Source organism: Leucoraja erinacea, chromosome 28, assembly GCF_028641065.1.
Source record: "Leucoraja erinacea ecotype New England chromosome 28, Leri_hhj_1, whole genome shotgun sequence".
In the NCBI taxonomy this organism is placed as follows: Eukaryota; Metazoa; Chordata; class Chondrichthyes; order Rajiformes; family Rajidae; genus Leucoraja; species Leucoraja erinaceus.
Genome location: NC_073404.1, coordinates 28,608,970 through 28,628,003, shown reverse-complemented (window position 1 = coordinate 28,628,003; position 19,034 = coordinate 28,608,970). Strand labels below are relative to the sequence as shown.

The 19,034-nt window shown below is 48.6% G+C and overlaps 1 protein-coding gene across 2 annotated transcripts in view; it reads right to left on the bottom strand.

Annotated features, from left to right (window-relative positions):
- zgc:174895 (uncharacterized protein LOC100126024 homolog) overlaps positions 1-16,508 on the bottom strand; it is an 18,894-nt gene extending 2,386 nt beyond the window's left edge. Inside the window, exons 1-5 of one of the 2 annotated variants that reach the window (XM_055658126.1) lie at positions 16,354-16,508; positions 13,754-13,877; positions 9,184-9,277; positions 3,382-3,528; positions 2,101-2,196 (exon numbers count right to left, since the gene is read on the bottom strand). In XM_055658126.1, coding sequence (XP_055514101.1) covers positions 2,101-2,196; positions 3,382-3,528; positions 9,184-9,277; positions 13,754-13,876 — 460 coding nt within the window. In that variant the 5' untranslated portion in view covers position 13,877; positions 16,354-16,508. Of the gene's footprint in view, positions 1-2,100; positions 2,197-3,381; positions 3,529-9,183; positions 9,278-13,753; positions 13,878-14,851; positions 15,150-16,353 lie in introns of those variants that run through there. The other variant, XM_055658127.1, reaches the window with a different exon arrangement.
- Between the last annotated feature and the right edge of the window lie 2,526 nt (positions 16,509-19,034).

The window sequence follows — 19,034 nt, the reverse complement described above, 5'->3', positions numbered from 1 at the left end:
CATTTTGTCCTCAGCTATTCTCAGAGCTTTTTTCAGACAGCGGCTCACCAGCACTTTGTGTCTATCTTCGGTATAAACCAGCATCTGCAGTTCCTTTCAGTTAGTTTAGTTTATTGTCACGTGTACCGAGGTACAGTGAAAAGCTTTTGTTACGTGCTAACCAGTCAGCGGAAAGATTACAGATGATGATAATCGGGTCGTCCCCGCAGTGTACAGATACATGAGAAAGGGAATAACGTTCGATGCAAGGTGAAGTTCAGTAAAGTCCGATCAACATGGTCCGTATGTCTCCAATGAGGTATAGAGTAACTCAGCACTGCTCTCTGGTAACGATGGAACTGCAGATGCTGGAAAATCGAAGGTAGACAAAAATGCTGGAGAAACTCAGCGGGTGAGGCAGCATCTCTGGAGCGAAGGAAATAGGCAACGTTTCGGGCCGAAACCCTTCAGGGTTTCGGCCCGAAACGTTGCCTATTTCCTTCGCTCCATAGATGCTGCCTCACCTGCTGAGTTTCTCCAGCATTTATCCCTACCACTGGTCTCTGGTTGTTGGTTGGGCCATTCAGTTGCCGTCATTGTGAATGCCAGCTGAAGTCCCCATTTCTCTCCATAATAACCATATAACCATATAACAATTACAGCACGGAAACAGGCCATCTCGGCCCTACAAGTCCGTGCCGAACAACTTTTTTTCCCCTTAATCCCACCTGCCTGCACTCATACCATAACCCTCCATTCCCTTCTCATCCATATGCCTATCCAATTTATTTTTAAATGATACCAATGAACCTGCCTCCACCACTTCCACTGGGAGCTCATTCCACACCGCTGCGTAAAGAAGTTCCCCCTCATATTACCCCTAAACTTCTGTCCCTTAATTCTGAAGTCATGTCCTCTTGTTTGAATCTTCCCTATTCTCAAAGGGAAAAGCTTGTCCACATCAACTCTGTCTATCCCTCTCATCATTTTAAAGACCTCTATCAGGTCCCCCCTTAACCTTCTGCGCTCCAGAGAATAATATTAGTTTAGTTTAGTTTAAAGGTACAGGCCCTTCGGCCCCACCGAGTCCGTGCCGACCAGCGATCCCCACACACTAACACTATCCTACACATACTATTGGCAATTTACAATCCTGCAAACCTTGATAGAAGTGTCAAGTGGGGTGGAAGATTGCAACCTTCACGTGGTCCGCCCTGTTTCGACTAATGCAATCATCTCGACGTGCACAAACGGAAGATCAGGAAAGATTGAAAAGACTAGGCTTGTATTCACTGGAGTTTAGAAGGATGAGGGGGGGATCTTATGGAAACATATAAAATTGTAAACGGACTGGACATGCTAGATGCAGGAAAAATGTTCCCAATGTTGGGCGAGTCCAGAACCAGGGGCCACACCCAGTCTTAGAATAAAGGGGAGGTCATTTAAGACTGAGGTGGGGAAAAACATTTTCATCCAGAGAGTTGTGAATTTATGGAATTCCCTGCCACAGAGGGCAGTGGAGGCCAAGTCACTGGATGGATTTAAGAGAGAGTTAGATAGAGCTCTAGGGGCTAGTGGAGTCAAGGGATATGGGGAGAAGGCAGGCACGGGTTATTGATTGGGGATGATCAGCCATGATCACAATTTGTGGCGGTGCTGACTCGAAGGGCCGAATGGCCTCCTCCTGCGCCTATTTTCTATGTTTCTATGTTCTATCAAATAGACCAAGTTGTCCAACAACTTTAGGCTGTGCACGCCACACGAAAGAAGAAGTGTCAAGTGCGGGAGGAAACCGGAGCACCCGGAGCAAACCCACGCAGGTCACGGGGAGAACGTGCAAACTCCGTACAGACAGCACCCGTAGTCGGGATCGAACCCGGGTCTCTGGCGCTGTGAGGCGGCAACTCTACCGCTGCGCCACCGTGCCGCCTATAATTGATTGTTAGAAGAAGGGTCTCGCCCCGAAACGTCACCCATTCCTTCTCTCCGGAGATGCTGCCTGTCCCGCCCGCTGAGTTACTCCAGCATTGTGTATCTATCTATCTTTGGTGTAAACCAGCATCTGCAGTTCCTTCCTCAGCAAATAATTGGTTGAGGATTGATCCTCTGCTTCCACCCTACCTGCTACTGTTCCACCTTCTTGTTCAATGAGTTTTACTGCCGCCTTCATCGTTCCTCCAGTCTCCACCCATTGATCCACCAGCAGGACTCGCAAACCTGAAATAACGATTTACAAAGCCAGAGAAAGTTAGCCCTCTCCTTCCTTGCACGGAGCTTGTACGTTCTCCCCGTGACCTGCGTGGGTTTTCTCCGGGCGCTCAGGTCAAGTCAAGTCAAGTCCACTCGTCACGTACACATACGAGATGGGCAGTGAAATGAAAAGTGGCAATGCTCATGGACTTTGCGCAAAAAGACAAACAAACAAACAAACAAACTCCAAACAGAATGGAACAGAATCACATATTATTTTACATATTATTCCCCTCCCCTTCCCATCTTCCCCCACAGTCCACTGTCTCCACCAAAGATCCTATAGCAGTATAGGATCTTTGATCTCCACCTCTTCCTTTCTTCTTCCCGCCTCCCCCCCCCACATCACAGTCTGAAGAAGGGTCTCGACCCGAAACGTCACCTATTCCTTCACTCCATAGACCCAAGGCAGGAAATATGCAACGTTTAAGGAAATAGGCAACGTTTCGGGCCGAAACCCAAGGGGTTTCGGCCCGAAACGTTGCCTATTTCCTTCGCTCCATAGACGCTGCCTCACCCGCTGAGTTTCTCCAGCGTTTTTGTCCACCTTCGATTTTTCCAGCATCTTTTTTTTTTTTTTTTTTTTTTTGAAAATATTTTTTATTGGAGATAGGTACATAACCTATTACATCATTACTGTCTTACATTTTTAAATTGATAATATTGTCGGTTATTATTACATTGTCTCCAATACTTTTTGCCTTTTTCTTCATTTTTTTAAAACTAGATAGAACTAAAGAGATAGATGAAGTAAAGGAAGAAAAGAAAGGAAAGAAAAACAAAAACAAAAAAAAAACAAAAAAAGGGGGAAAGAGATAGTTAAAGAAGAATGGAAAAATTTATTAAAATAAAAAACATCGTTCGAGATATGTTCGTACATTTCAGAGTGTAGCATTTCATCCATTCTTTAGCCCGAGTGCTAGTCAGGTTCCTGTGCTGAACTATTCTGACCCTTTAAGTAATCAATAAAAGGAGACCATGTTCCAACGAATAATTCCTGTTTGTCCAACAGGGAAAATCTGATTCTTTCCACGTTTAAGGTCTCCGTCATTTCTATAATCCACATTTCCATTTTTCCAGCATCTGCAGTTCTTTCTTAAACGCTCCACACGGCAAGAATACTTTGAAATTGCAACTTGACGTTGTACCAACCTGCTCTAATCACATCCTGACGAATCTCCAGCACCTTCTGCCGCCCGGTGTAGTCAGAGTAGGCCGTGCTCCTGGTGGCCACACAGAGGTGACCTTCCTTCCGCAACGCTAGAAACCCCGTCCCGAGGTGGTGAGCGATGGCCGCGCCTGGAACGACGTAACGTATGTCAAAGATAAAACCCCCCCCAAAAAAATTCTGGAGTAACTCAGCCGCGACAGGCAGCACCGTCTCTGGAGAGAAGGAATGGGTGACGTTTCGGGTCCAGACTTCAGACTCAACCAAAATATCACCCATTCCTTCTCTCCAGAAATGCTGCCTGTCCTGCTGAGTTACTCCAGCATTTTGGGTCTATCTTCAGTATCAAAGCAGCATCTGCAGTTCCTGCCTACAAATAAAATGTCAAATTTGTCAAAGGCTGGAGAATGGGGTCGTGAGGGGAAAATAGATCAACCATGAATGAATGGCGGAGTAGACTCGATGGGCTGAATGGCCTAATACTGTTCCTATGCCTTTTGGTCTTATGGTCTAAAGCGAGCTGGGTCTGAGTGTCTGGGTATCAGAGGTTATGAGGAGAAGACGGGAGAATGAGGTTGAGAGGGAAAGATAGATCAGTCATGATTGAATGGCAGAGTAGACTCGATGGGCCGAATGGCCTAATTCTCCTTGTACTACATATGAACTAATAAGTGGAGGCACGAGAGACTGCGGATATCTTGTCTGAAATTACAAAGTGTTGGAGGAACTCAATAGGTCAGACAGCATCTGTGGAGGGAATGGACATGTGATTTTACCCGTTAGACTTTAGAGAAACAGCGCGGAAATAGGCCCTTCGGCCCACTGAGTCCGTGCCGCCCAGCCATCACCCTGTGCACTAGCACTATCCTACACACTGGGGACAATTTACAATTTGGCCAATCAACCTACAAACCTGCACGTCTTTGGAATTTGGAAGGAAACCGGAGCACCTGGAGAAAACCCACGCAGGTCACGGGGAGAACGTGCAAACTCTGTACAGGCAGCAGCCGTAGTTAGACAACAGACAACAGACAATAAGTGCAGGAGTAGGCCATTCGGCCCTTCGAGCCAGCACCGCCATTCACTGTGATCATGGCTGATCATCCACAATCAGTACCCCGTTCCTGCCTTCTCCCCAAATCCCCTGACCCCACTATCTTTAAGAACCCTATCTAGCTCTCTCTTGAAAGCATCCAGAGAATTTGCCTCCACCGCCCTCTGAGGCAGAGAATTCCACAGATTCACAACCCTCTGTGTGAAAACGTTTTTCCTCACCTCCGTTCTAAATGGCTTACCCCTTATTATTAAACTGTGTGGCCCCTGGTTCTGGACTCCCCCAACACCGGGAACATGTTTCCTGCCTCTAGCCTGTCCAAACCCTTAATAATCTTATATGTTTCAATAAGAAAAACTCTCATCCTTCTAAATTCCACAGTATACAAGCCCAGCCGCTCCATTCTATAGAACCCAGGATCCAACCTAGAGTTGTGGCATTGTGATGGGGGCTGTCCCACTTGGCGTTTTTTTCGGCGTCCTTGACCGTCGTATCAGAGTTGCCGAAAGATTTAGAACATTTCAAAATCCAGCGGTGACAAAAAAAACGTTGCGACTCTTGAGGAACCGCTCGTCAATACGTCATCACGCCGAGTCACGCCGCGACTTTTTCGGTGACATGATACATCAGTCAATGATGCCGGCAGTCGGCGATAAAACCTCCAAGTGGGACAGTCCCTTAAGGCAGCAACTCTGCTGCCACAAATTGTTAAACTCACATCTTCTGTCTTCACTCTTCCTCAGAGAAAAGGATCGGATCCAGTCCCTCCTTCCGACCCTGTTCCTTTTCTCCAGGGACACTGCCTGACCCGCTGAGCCCCTCCAGCGTTTCCGTGTCTACCATCGGTTTAAGGGGGCATCTGCAGTTCCACCCTGCACAAGTGCACAGTCTTGGCCTCATGCCTGTCCTCCAAATGCAAGATCAGTTGTTGCACTTAATGCATTAATTAGCGTCTCCCGCCTGTCAGTGCCTTGGCAACATTTGCTTCCTTCACCACCACAGCTTGTGTTTGTACACCACCTTTCATATGGTAAAACATCCCAAGGCATTTCACAGGAACATTATCAAGCAAATTTGACAAAGAGCCACAGTTAAGGCATTTCATTTCTGAGGAACCAAAACCTTGCCTCAAACAGTCTATATTCCGTGGCCATGCCTCCTTCCCCCTTATCCACACATCTCCCGTCTCCGAATCTCACAGTTCTCTTCTGTACTGAAGAAAGACTCAAAATGCTGGAGTAACTCAGCGGGACAGGCAGCATCTCTGGAGAGAAGGAACGGGTGATGTTTCGGGTTGAGCCCTGTCTTCAGACTTACAGGCAGCTAGAGAGCTGTCCTGAGCTATTATCTACCTCACTGGAGATCCTCAGACTATCTTTGATCAGACTTTACTGGACTTTACCTTGCACTAGACGTTATTCACCTTAGTCCTTGATCATGTATCTGTACACTGTGGACGGCTCGATTGTAATCATGTATTGTCTTTCCACCGACTGGTTAGCATGCAACAAAAGCTTTTCCCTGTACCTCGGTACACGTGACAATAAACTAAACTCAACTTTATTTCCTTTATCACCTTGGTACACACGGGCAGGATGGCGCAGCGGTAGAGTCGCTGCCTCACCTCGCCAGAGACCCGGGTTCAATCCTGTCTACGGGCGCTGTCTGTACTGAGTTTGTACATTCTCCCCGTGACCTGCGTGGGATTTCTCCCACACTCCACAGACGTACAGGTTTGTAGGTTAATTGGCTTGGTATTATTGTAAATTGTCCCCCGTGTGTGTAGGACAGTGTTAGTGTGCGGGGATCGCTGGTCGATCGCTAATCTAAACTAATCGCTTCGCCCAAAACCTCCGCTCAGTTCGCATTAACCAAGCTGATCTCCCGGTGGCTCAGCACTTCAACTCCCCCTCCCATTCCGAATCCGACATTTCTGTCCTGGGCCTCCTCCATGGCCAGAGTGAGTCCCACCGCAAATTGGAGGAGCAGCACCTCATATTTCGCTTGGGCAGTTTACACCCCAGCGGTATGAACATTGACTTCTCCAATTTCAGGTAGTCCCTGCTTCCTCCCTCCTTCCCCTCCCCTTCCCAGCTCTCCCACAGCCCACTGTCTCCGCCTCTTCCTTTCTTCTTCCCACCTCCCCCCCCCCCACATCAGTCTGAAGAAGGGTCTCGACCCGAAACGTCGCCAATTCCTTCGCTCCATAGATGTTGCCTCACCCGCTGAGTTTCTCCAGCATTTTTGTCTACCTTAAACTAAACTAAGGGTGACAATAGACTAAACTAAAAAACTAAAAACTAAAATGTATCCTTTGTCTCCAGAGATGCTGCCTGACCCGCTGAGTTAATCGAGTGTGTCATGTGTCTATCTCTCGTAACAACCAACATCTGCAGCTCTTTGTGTCTACATTCTGTTTCAAGGCGAGCCCGTATTAACGCTTGCTGTGCCTCACTCTCAAAGCGTGAGTTTGTGTGGCCAAGATATCAATGTTGATTTGAGTTCACCTTTGAAACTGTGAGCTGGAGGGGGGGAAAATAACAGCGTTAGGCTGTTTATCATGAGGTGGAACAGTGCCTTCGTCGAATAACTTCATGCTGATCAATAACTCCATTGGGAGACAAAAATGCTGGAGGAACTCAGCGACTGAGGCAGCATCTATATCTCGACCCGAAACGTCACCTATTCCTTCGCTCCATAGATGCTGCCTCACCCGCTGAGTTCCACCAGCATTTTTGTCCACCTTCGATTTTTCCAGCATCTCCAGTTCTTCCTTAAACCATAACTCCCTTGGGAGTTCTTTACTGTTCACAGCTACAGAAAACTTGTGAATGGGAGCTGAGAGTCATCGATCACCGTGGCAAGTGGGCCAGCATGGAGGCTGCTAGCTTTACCTTGACATTGTGCCGAGTTTAACTAACGTGGAGATGTTATAAGCAACAGAGGCCGTCCCATCCACGGTGGCGCAGCGGTAGAGTTGCTTCCTCACAGAGACCCGGGTTTGAGGTACAGTGAAAAGCTTCTGTGTTGTATGCTATCCAGTCAACGGGTAGCAAACCATGGGCTAATTGGCTTGGTGTATTTGTAAATTGTCCCTAGTGTGTGTAGGATGATTTTAAGGGCCTGTCCCACTTGGCGATTTTTTTCAGCGACTGCCAGCATCATTGACTGACATATCATGTCACCGAAAAATACGCCATATTGACACACAGTGTTTTTTCAAGTGTCCTGGGCCTCCTCCATGGCCAGAGTGAGTCCCACCGCAAATTGGAGGAGCAGCACCTCATATTTCGCTTGGGCAGTTTACACCCCAGCGGTATGAACATTGACTTCTCCAATTTCAGGTAGTCCCTGCTTCCTCCCTCCTTCCCCTCCCCTTCCCAGCTCTCCCACAGCCCACTGTCTCCGCCTCTTCCTTTCTTCTTCCCGCCTCCCCCCCCCCCACATCAGTCTGAAGAAGGGTCTCGACCCGAAACGTCGCCAATTCCTTCGCTCCATAGATGTTGCCTCACCCGCTGAGTTTCTCCAGCATTTTTGTCTACCTTAAACTAAACTAAGGGTGACAATAGACTAAACTAAAAAACTAAAAACTAAAATGTATCCTTTGTCTCCAGAGATGCTGCCTGACCCGCTGAGTTAATCGAGTGTGTCATGTGTCTATCTCTCGTAACAACCAACATCTGCAGCTCTTTGTGTCTACATTCTGTTTCAAGGCGAGCCCGTATTAACGCTTGCTGTGCCTCACTCTCAAAGCGTGAGTTTGTGTGGCCAAGATATCAATGTTGATTTGAGTTCACCTTTGAAACTGTGAGCTGGAGGGGGGGAAAATAACAGCGTTAGGCTGTTTATCATGAGGTGGAACAGTGCCTTCGTCGAATAACTTCATGCTGATCAATAACTCCATTGGGAGACAAAAATGCTGGAGGAACTCAGCGACTGAGGCAGCATCTATATCTCGACCCGAAACGTCACCTATTCCTTCGCTCCATAGATGCTGCCTCACCCGCTGAGTTCCACCAGCATTTTTGTCCACCTTCGATTTTTCCAGCATCTCCAGTTCTTCCTTAAACCATAACTCCCTTGGGAGTTCTTTACTGTTCACAGCTACAGAAAACTTGTGAATGGGAGCTGAGAGTCATCGATCACCGTGGCAAGTGGGCCAGCATGGAGGCTGCTAGCTTTACCTTGACGTTGCGCCGAGTTTAACTAACGTGGAGATGTTATAAGCGGCAGAGGCCGTCCCATCCACGGTGGCGCAGCGGTAGAGTTGCTTCCTCACAGAGACCCGGGTTTGAGGTACAGTGAAAAGCTTCTGTGTTGTATGCTATCCAGTCAACGGGTAGCAAACCATGGGCTAATTGGCTTGGTGTATTTGTAAATTGTCCCTAGTGTGTGTAGGATGATTTTAAGGGCCTGTCCCACTTGGCGATTTTTTTCAGCGACTGCCAGCATCATTGACTGACATATCATGTCACCGAAAAATACGCCATATTGACACACAGTGTTTTTTCAAGTGTCGCAACATTTTTTTTGTCGCCAAAATTATTTGGCGACGCTGATATGACGCTGGCAGTCGCCGAAAAAAATCGGCAAGTGGGACAGGCCCTTTAGTGTACGGGGATCGCTGGTCGGCAGCGACCCGATGGGCCGAAGAGCCTGTTTCCGTGCGGAATCTCAAAAATAACTGAACAGATAACAAAAGATTGCAGCGATCGCTCGGTCAGGGACGTACCCAGTACAAAACCCATTGCATCTATCCCGGCTACGAGGTCTATGGCGTCATTTTGGAATGGATGGATCAAGTCTTCGACGCAGTCCTGAAGGGCCTGAAAAAGGAACGAAAGAGGAATATTGAATAAGCATCCAGGCCATGAAGCTAATATCCCATTGATACGGGCGTTCCCCATGTGGCCAAGTCTTGAAAGTTTCTCTCTTGAAAGTTCTCTAGATACTTTCACGAGAGAGCTAGATAGGACTCTTAAAGATAGCGGAGTCAGGGGATATAGGGAGAAGGCAGGAACGGGGTACTGGTTGTGGATGATCGGCCATGATCACAATGAATGACAGTGCTGGCTCGAAGGGCCGAATGGCCTCTACTCCTGCACCTATTGTCTATTGTCCTGTATCTTTGAGAGCAAACGTGGACTCGGCAACCATAGAAACATAGAAACAAAGTGCAGGAGTGGGCCATTCTGCCCTTCGAACCATTGAATACTATCATAGCTGATCATCCAGAATCAGTCCCCACGTTCCTGCTTTCTCCCCATATCCCTAGATTCCGTTTCTCTGAACACTTATTCTCGGTCCGCCAAGGCCTACACCCCCTTCCCATTCCCACACAGACCTTTCTGTCCTGGGCCTCCTCCACTGCCAGAGTGAGGCCTCACGTGAACTGGAGGAACAGCACCTCATATTTGGAGTCATACAGTGTGGAAACAGGCACTTCAGCCCAACTTGCCCACACAGGCCAACATGTCCCAGCTACACTAGTCCCACTTGCCTGCATTTGACCCATATCCCTCCAAACCTGCCCTATCCATGTACCTGTCTAACTTTCTTAAACAATGGGATAGTCCCTGCCTTTTGGTCTCCAAATCTGAGGAAGGACATTATTGCCATAGAGGGAGTGCAGAGAAGGTTCACCAGACTGATTCCTGGGATGTCAGGACTGTCTTATGAAGAAAGACTGGATAGACTTGGTTTATACTCTCTAGAATTTAGGAGATTGAGAGGGGATCTTATAGAAACTTACAAAATTCTTAAGGGGTTGGACAGGCTAGATGCAGGAAGATTGCTCCCGATGTTGGGGAAGTCCAGGACTAGGGGGTCACAGCTTAAGGATAAGGGGGAAATCCTTTAAAACCGAGATGAGAAGAACTTTTTTCGCACAGAGAGTGGTGAATCTCTGGAACTCTCTGCCGCAGAGGATAGTCGAGGCCAGTTCATTGGCTATATTTAAGAGGGAGTTAGATGTGGCACTTGTGGCTAAGGGGATCAGAGGGTATGGAGAGAAGGCAGGTACGGGATACTGAGTTGGATGATCAGCCATGATCATATTGAATGGCGGTGCAGGCTTGAAGGGCCGAATGGCCTACTCCTGCACCTAATTTCTATGTTTCTATGTTTCTATGTTTCAACTACCTCCTCCGGCAGCTCGTTCCATACACCCACCACCCTCTGTGTGAAAATGTTACCCCTCAGATTCCTGTTAAATCTGCCCCCCTTCACCTTAAGTCCTCCGGTTCTCGATTCCCCTACTCTGGGCAAGAGACTCTGTGTGTCTACCCGATCTATTCTTGTCGTGATTTTACACACTACTTTCAGACTGAGAAAGACTCCCAACTATTGCAAACCTTCTGACTCCCACAGTTATCTTGACGGGACATCTTCCCAAACCGGAAAGGCAGAAGGATCCCGATCCAAAACCTCGCCTATTCCTTCTCTCCAGAGATGCCGGCTGATCGGCTGAGTTTGTGTCCAGCAAATTTGTGTGTCTATCAAAATTGATATTGATCTTTTTGCTGGATTACTAAGATGGCTTGAACTACCTTCCCAGTGACACGGTAGGTGGATGGGAACAAGCGCTGGAGTAACTCAGCGGGTCAGGCAGCAGCATCACTGGTGAACGTGGACAGGTGATGTTTCATCAGACGCCTGGTGTTTAGCTCAAGATTCCAACGTCTGCTGTTCCTCGTATCTCCACAAGGGAGAGTATGTTGGCTGTCCCTTCAAGCCTGTTCCACCATTCAATGTTCAAGAAGGAACTGCAGATGCTGGAAAATCGAAGGTAGACAAAAGTGCTGCCGCACCCGCTGAACTCAGCATTTTTGGGTACCCACCGGCAAGCATCTGTAGTTTAGGAGCGAAGGAAAAATAGGCAAAGTTTCGGGCCTATCCTAACCCTTGTTTACAAACTAGGCAAACATGTTCGGGCCAACTACCCTTGGTGCACACAAAACCTCCATCTCAACACCAACTGAAGGACATACATTTCAGGAGGGGGAGGAGGGGCCGAAACCCAGGGGCACTGGGTTTCGGCCCGAAACGTTGCCTAGTTCCTTCGCGGTGTCCATAGATGCTGCCGCACCCCTACTGAGTCTTTCTCCAGCATTTTTGTCTACCCACCATTCAATCATATTTAGTTTAGTTTAGTTTAGAGATACAGCAGGGGGAAAAAAAAACAGGCCCTTCGGCCCACCAAGTCCATGCAGCCGAACACTGATTGCACCAATATGCCGGAGAGACACAGACTTGGGATAGGTTTTATTACAAAATTTTTATTATGTATTGAAGATATCTGTTGAAATGTGTGGTGTTATGTCTGTCTTGAAGCTGTTGTGGCACTGTAATTTCCTGTAAAGGATTAATAAAGGTTATTATTATTATTATTATTATTATTATTATGTGCGTCTTTGGGGTGTGGGGAGGAAACCGGAGCGCCCGGGGAAAACCCACGCAGGTCACGGGGAGAACGTACAAACTCCCTACAGACAGCGCCCGTGGTCGGGTTTGAACCCGGGTCTCTGGCGCTGCATGGCAGCAACTCTACCTACTCGCCCTACCATGGGAGAATGGGAATGGGGGTGAATGCGGATGGGTGCATCCTCTTCAATACCCGTCACCATAGCACCTGCAGAAGAAGAACTGTGCAAACTTTGGAGAGGAAAATCGAAGGACTGTCTTATGAAGAAAGACTGGATAGACTTGGTTTATACTCTCTAGAATTTAGGAGATTGAGAGGGGATCTTATAGAAACTTACAAAATTCTTAAGGGGTTGGACAGGCTAGATGCAGGAAGATTGTTCCCGATGTTAGGGAAGTCCAGGACAAGGGGTCACAGCTTAAGGATAAGGGGGAAATCCTTTAAAACCGAGATGAGAAGAACTTTTTTCACACAGAGAGTGGTGAATCTCTGGAACTCTCTGCCACAGAGGGTAGTTGAGGCCACAGTTCATTGGCTATATTTAAGAGGGAGTTAGATGTGGCCCTTGTGGCTGAGGGGATCAGGGGGTATGGAGAGAAGGCGGGTACGGGATACTGAGTTGGATGATCAGCCATGATCATGTTGAATGGCGGTGCAGGCTCGAAGGGCCGAATGGCCTACTCCTGCACCTAATCTCTATGTTTCTATGAAAAGCGTTGAGACCTATTTTCTTCTGCTAAAACCATGGAAGAAGGGATAAAGATGATCCACGCTCCCCAAATGTTGATTAGACACCGCAACCTAACATACATGAATGTTGATGATTAGAACATAGAACATAGGACAGCACAGGAACAGGCCCTTCGGCCCTCAATGTCTGTGCCGAACATGGTGCACAGACCAACTCTTATCGATCTCAGTAGGAACAAGAAAATTGCAGATCCTGGTTTATACTAAAGATAGACCCAAAGTGCTGGAGATGTGTTCAAGAAGGAACTGCAGATGCTGGAAAAATCAAAGGTAGACAGAAATGCTGGAGAAACTCAGCGGGTGAGGCAGCGTCTATGGAGCGAAGGAAATAGGTGACGTTTCGGGTCGAGACCCTTCTTCAGACTGGGGAGGGGGGGGGGCGGGAAGAAGAAAGGAAGAGGCGGAGACAGTGGGCTGTGGGAGAGCTAAAAGGGGAGGAGACAGTAAGGACTACCTGAAATTAGAGAAGTCAATATTCATACCGCTGGGGTGTAAACTACCCAAGCGAAATATGAGTTGCTGCTCCTCCAATTTGCGCTGGGCCTCACTCTGACAATGGAGGAGGCCCAGGACAGAAAGGTCACACAACGCAAAGTGCTGGAGTAACTCTGCAGGTCAGGCAGCATCTCTGGAGAAGTTCAAGTTCAAGTGAGTTTATTGTCATGTGTCCCTGTATAGGACAATGAAATTCTTGCTTTGCTTCAGCACACAGAACATAGTAGGCATTTACTACAAAACAGATCAGTGTGTCCATATACTATAATATAAATATATACACACATGAATAAATAAACTGATGAAGTGCAAATAACAGATAATGGGTTATTAATAATCAGAGTTTTGACCGAGCCAGGTTCAATAGCCTGATGGCTGTGGGGAAGTAGCTATTCCTGAACCTGGTTGTTGCAGTCTTCGGGCTCCTGTACCTTCTACCTGAAGGTAGCGGGGAGATGAGTGTGTGGCCAGGATGGTGTGGGTCTTTGATGATACTGCCAGCCTTTTTGAGGCAGCGACTGCGATAAATCCCCTCGATGGAAGGGAGGTCAGAGCCGATGATGGACTGGGCGGTGTAGTTAACTGCCTATCTTCGGTGTAAACCAGCATCTGCAGTTCCTTCCGGGGAGCCTACCTGTTGGTTGCAATAGAGCCTGGATGGGTCGAGCCAGGCGTAGGCTGGGCCCTTGATATTGGGGGCCATGAGAGCCAAGTACCATCCTTTACCACACTGCTGTGGGGCGATCAATTCATCCATGCTGGAGAAGGAAGCAAAGAGCAATTAATGTGTGGAGTTTGCACGTTCTCCCAGGGACCGCGTGGGTTTCCTCCGGGTGCTCCACTTTCCTCCCACATCCCAAAGACGTGCGGGTTTGTCGGTTAGTCGGCCCTCTGGTAAAATTGCCCCTTTTGGTTTGTTCGTTGTCTCGAGTGTCGAGGTACAGTGGAAAGTTTTCTTTGTTGCCAGCGATAGTGAAAAAACTATACATGATTACAGGATAAAGGGAATAACGTTTAGGGCAAGATAAAATCCAGTGAGGCCCAATTCAAGATAGTTCTAGTGTCTACGAGTGGGAACCCGTGTCTCTGCCGCTGTAAGGCAGCGACTATACAGCTGCGCCACCGTGCCTCCCTTCTACTCTCCTTCCTCCTCCTCTCGGCTACTTAAAACACACTTAAGGGCCTGTCCCACTTACGCAACTTTTTCAGCAACTTGCCGGCACTTGTCATGGTCGCAGCAGGTGGCCGGAAGATTTCAACGCGTTGAAAATCCAGCGACGGCCAGAAAAAGGTACGACTCTTTGGGCGACAACTCCCGACCATACAGGTGTCACAGGGCTTTTAATGATAGCGGAGTCCGGGGATATGGGGAGAAGGCAGGAACGGGGTACTGATTAGGGATGATCAGTCATGATCACATTGAATGGCTGTGCTGGCTCGAAGGGCCGAATGGACGACTCCTGCACCTGTTGTCTGTTGTCTATTGAAACCACATGGAGCCGCATGGTCACGGGGAGAACGTACAAACTCCGTACAGACAGCACCCGTAGTCTGGATCGAATTTGGGTCTCTGGCGCTGTGAGGCAGCAACTCTACCGCTGCGCCACCGTGCCATACTAAAAGCTATTTTGCTTTCGAGGCTCCCAACTGTTAAACACATGAAACGTCAGTCCTGTATCAACTAGCCTCTGCTTTTAACATGCCTACCGTGTGATCATTTCCACAAACATACCTGATAGCTCCTCTTCCTTGTTGCAAGACATTCACCCTTCTCTCTGACTTCCCCTTCAAATTATCGGGAAATAACAGTTTTCTTTCAGGAAAGCTTTCTCTGCGACTTTATTGGTTGCCACACATGAGCATTTAGTTCAAAGAAAGTGCCTGGACTTTCCGACAGTTAGTTTGACTCCTCTACTTCAGGGCTGCTGCATTAGCCATTAGTTAATGGCAGTGCCAGCCGCAAAAATACTTTTTGCTCCACTCATGAGGTCTAAAATAGACCTTAAGGTTATCCAAGACGCTTCTGGCGATTGAAAATAATACTGTTGAAAAAAAACCCCTCATCTTAAATACAATCTACTGCTGTTTCTCTGTCAAGCTCGATAGAAATTACAATAAGGAGTTAACATTTGCGTTATTGCAAACAATTTTGCCTGCTGGTCGAGTCTGGGTTCTCATGGCATTGCAATGCGAATAATTTGCATGGGTCAGCAAATTGTGTTGTTCTATTCAGCGGCCCGGGTTTTTGACTCACAAGCTGCCCCTGATCTTCTGACCAAAGATCTTATAGCAGAGCTATAGGATCTTTGCTTCTGACCACACTAAATAATGTGCAAGGTAAAGCCAGTCAAGTCCCATCAAGGATAGTCCGAGGGTCACCAATGAGGTAGATAGTCGTTCAGGACTGCTCACTAAGTTTAAGGTAGGGTGGTCCAGTTTCCTGATAAAGTCGCAGAGAAGGCAAAGTCCAGTGAAGTCCAATGGACGTTAGTCCGAGGGTCTCCGAGTGGTGTGGGATTTTTAGAATGGCACGGTGGCGCAGCGGTAGAGTTGCTACCTCACAGCGCCGGAGACCCGGGTTTGATCCCGACTACGGGCGCTGTCTGTACGGAGTTTGTGCGTTCTCCCCGTGACCTGCGTGGGTTTTCTCCGAGATCTCTGCATTCCTCCCACACTCCAAAGACGTGCAGGTTTGTAGGTTAATTGGCTTGGTGTAAATGTAAATTGTCCCCAGTGTGTGTAGGATAGTGTTAGTGTGCGGGGATCGCTGGTCGGCGCGGACTCGGTGGGCCGAATGGCCTGTTTCCGCGCTGTATCTCTAAACTAAACCAAGTTAATGCTAGCTCAGTCTTGCACCATTCTGCACTTGTGTTTGTGTTTGTGGTTCCTCTCACTGCAGCGTAACGTTACTCAGTTACACATTTAATTTAGAGACACAGCGTAGAAAGTGGCCCTGGTACTGAGCACCCGGAGAAAACCCACGCAGGTCACGGGGAGAACGTGCCAACTCCGTACAGACAGCGCCCGTAGTCAGGATGGAACCCGGGTCTCTGGCGCTGTGAGGCAGCAACTCTATTGCAACTCTAATGCATTTCGTTGTCTCTGTACTGTACACTGACAATGACAATTAAAATTGAATCTGAATCTGAATCTGAATCTGAATCTATCGCTGCGCCACCGTGAACTCTTATAACAACCTGTGCTCCAATGTACAACATTATTTAAATGGTTTACCTTTCTGGATGTTGATCTTTTGCCAAAAAGATATTTCTTTGCTTTTTAAAATCTTTTCCCTTGTGAAAAATCTCGAATTACACTCTGGAGGTTATACGAGCCGGGTGTTTGCTGAATGCTTCAGTCTCCTCCCGTCTCTGGACTTTGTCCCTCTCCCTTTTAACCTGTTAACCTGTGAACAATTGTCACGCCGGCAAAAAGGTAAACCAGATACATGAATTAACCCTTGTTTAAGAAGGAACTGCAGATGCTGGAAAATCGAAGGTAGACAGAAATGCTGGAGAAACTCAGCGGGTGCGGCAGCATCTATGGAGCGAAGGAAATAGGCAACGTCTCGGGCCGAAACCCTTCCGGGTTTCGGCCCGAAACGTTGCCTATTTCCTATAGTGGAGATTGTTCAACTCTTTGCATGGAGCGAAGGAAATAGGCAACGCTGGAAAATCGAAGGTAGACAAAAATTGTCCACAGAGTTGATGTGGACAAGCTTTTCCCTTTGAGAATAGGGAAGATTCAAACAAGAGGACATGACTTCAGAATTAAGGGACAGAAGTTTAGGGGTAATATGAGGGGGAACTTCTTTACGCAGAGAGTGGTAGCGGTGTGGAATGAGCTCCCAGTGGAAGTGGTGGAGGCAGGTTCATTGGTATCATTTAAAAATAAATTGGATAGGCATATGGATGAGAAGGGAATGGAGGGTTATGGTACGAGTGCAGGCAGGTGGGACTAAGGGGAACAAAATTTGTTCGGCATGGACTTGTAGGGCCGAGATGGCCTGTTTCCGTGCTGTAACTGTTATATGGTTATATGGTTATATGGTTAAAAATGCTGGAGAAACTCAGCGGGTGCAGCAGCATCTACAGAGCGAAGGAAATAGGCAACGTTTCGGGCCGAAACCCTTCTTAACACTTTGTCCCCTGAATGGAGCTGAGGTGGAATTTCTGCAGCCAGACAGCTGTGAATCTGACGAATTCATTGCCACAGATCGCAAGCAGCACGGAGGCGCAGCGGTAGAGTTGCTGCCTCGCAGAACCGGGGACCCGGGTTCCATCCCGACCACGGGCGCTGTCTGTACGGAGTTTGTACGTTGTCCCAGGGACCGCGTGGGTTTTCTCTGGGTGCTCCAGCTTCCACCCACACTCCAGGTTTATAGACTAATCGGCCTGTAAATTGTCCCCAGTGTGTAGGTTGCGAAAGAGAAGGAATGGGTGACATTCCGGGTCTAGACTCTTCTTCGGACTGAGATTCGGGGGGAGGGGGGGGGTGGTGGTGGTGGGGTGGGGGTGGTGGGAGGGAGAGACACAGAGTTGAGGAAGGGTACTTACTGTGCACGAGTACAATAGATCCTCTTCGGGAGTGATAGGTGTAGAATTAGGCCATTCGGCCCATCGACTAGTGTGCCGTTCATTGGTGGAGTCGCCTGATTCCAGCACCATCTTGCCGCTCCCCAGTCTCTGAGAAAGTCCGATACTGTCCCCTGGCAATGAAAGTGGCAATGCCTGCAGATTGTGCAAAAACTACAGAACAGAATCAGTAGATAGATAGATAGATAGATAGATAGATAGATAGATAGATAGATAGATAGATAGATACAGGTGCACAACCTTTTATCCGACGATCCAAATAACGAAAAGCTCCGAATAGCGACATTTTTTTGGCCCTTGAAGAAAGGTCCTTGAAAACGTTCATCGAGGGCGGCCCGCAGAGGTGACAGCGGAACCTCCGGTCGGTCCTCGAAGAAAGGGGAACTAAATCCCCATTCATAAAAGAGAAGGTGAGGGTATATTGCGCGGGAGGGTTAATAATTTACAATCTGCTGCTGCCTGCCCGCTGAGTTAAAAAGTTCCCACGGTAGACTCACGATACACAGTGTATCCTTGAGTCTTGCGTGGGAACTTTTTAACTCAGCGGGCAGGCAGCAGCAGATTGTCGCTCCCTTCAGTTTCACCCCACCTACACCCCTCTGCGTCCCGGCCATGTGTGTGACCCCTTCCCTCCCCTCTCCAGCTCCCCACCCATTGCACCGGCGCGGGGGCTTTGCACTGTCTTCACGTCGGAGCCAGTGCCAGTCACCGGAGACGTCAGGACCAACGGGACACCGGCCCCCAGGCCCACTGCAAGCACGGAGATCCCAGAGACCCACAGCCAGCAGCAGCCCAGCCCGTTCCAATTCCAGAGGAACTCGCTCCCCGTAGGGACCGAAGCTGATGGTGTGCAAGGTGCGTCTTGGTCTTGAGGTTGCGGATGAGGGGGCGCAGCTCGGGCTGTGACGTCTCCGGCCACCCCCCTGTACAGGAGCTGAGACTGGGAACTGTGGGGTTGTTTGCAGTTGCAGAGGGAGGGGGCAAGGGCGGTACAGTTGCCAGTCTCTGCTCCTGTCCAGGGGGGTGACCGGAGACGTCAGGACCAATGGGACACCGACTGCAAGCACGGAGATCCCAGAGACTCACAGCCAGCAGCAACTCTAGCCCAGCCCCGCTCCAACTCCAGAGGAACCCGGGTTGCGGATGAGGGGGCGCAGCTCGGGCTGTGGGCGAACTGCCACTTGTCGCCGTAGCGGCCCATCGGGGAGCGGATTCCTCTGGAGTTGGAGGGACAGGGAGACACAGCGGCTTTTGAGAATGGTGGGCAATCACTTCCAAAGTTCTGCCCACACAGTCAGTACACCTCTCCTACACTTGTCT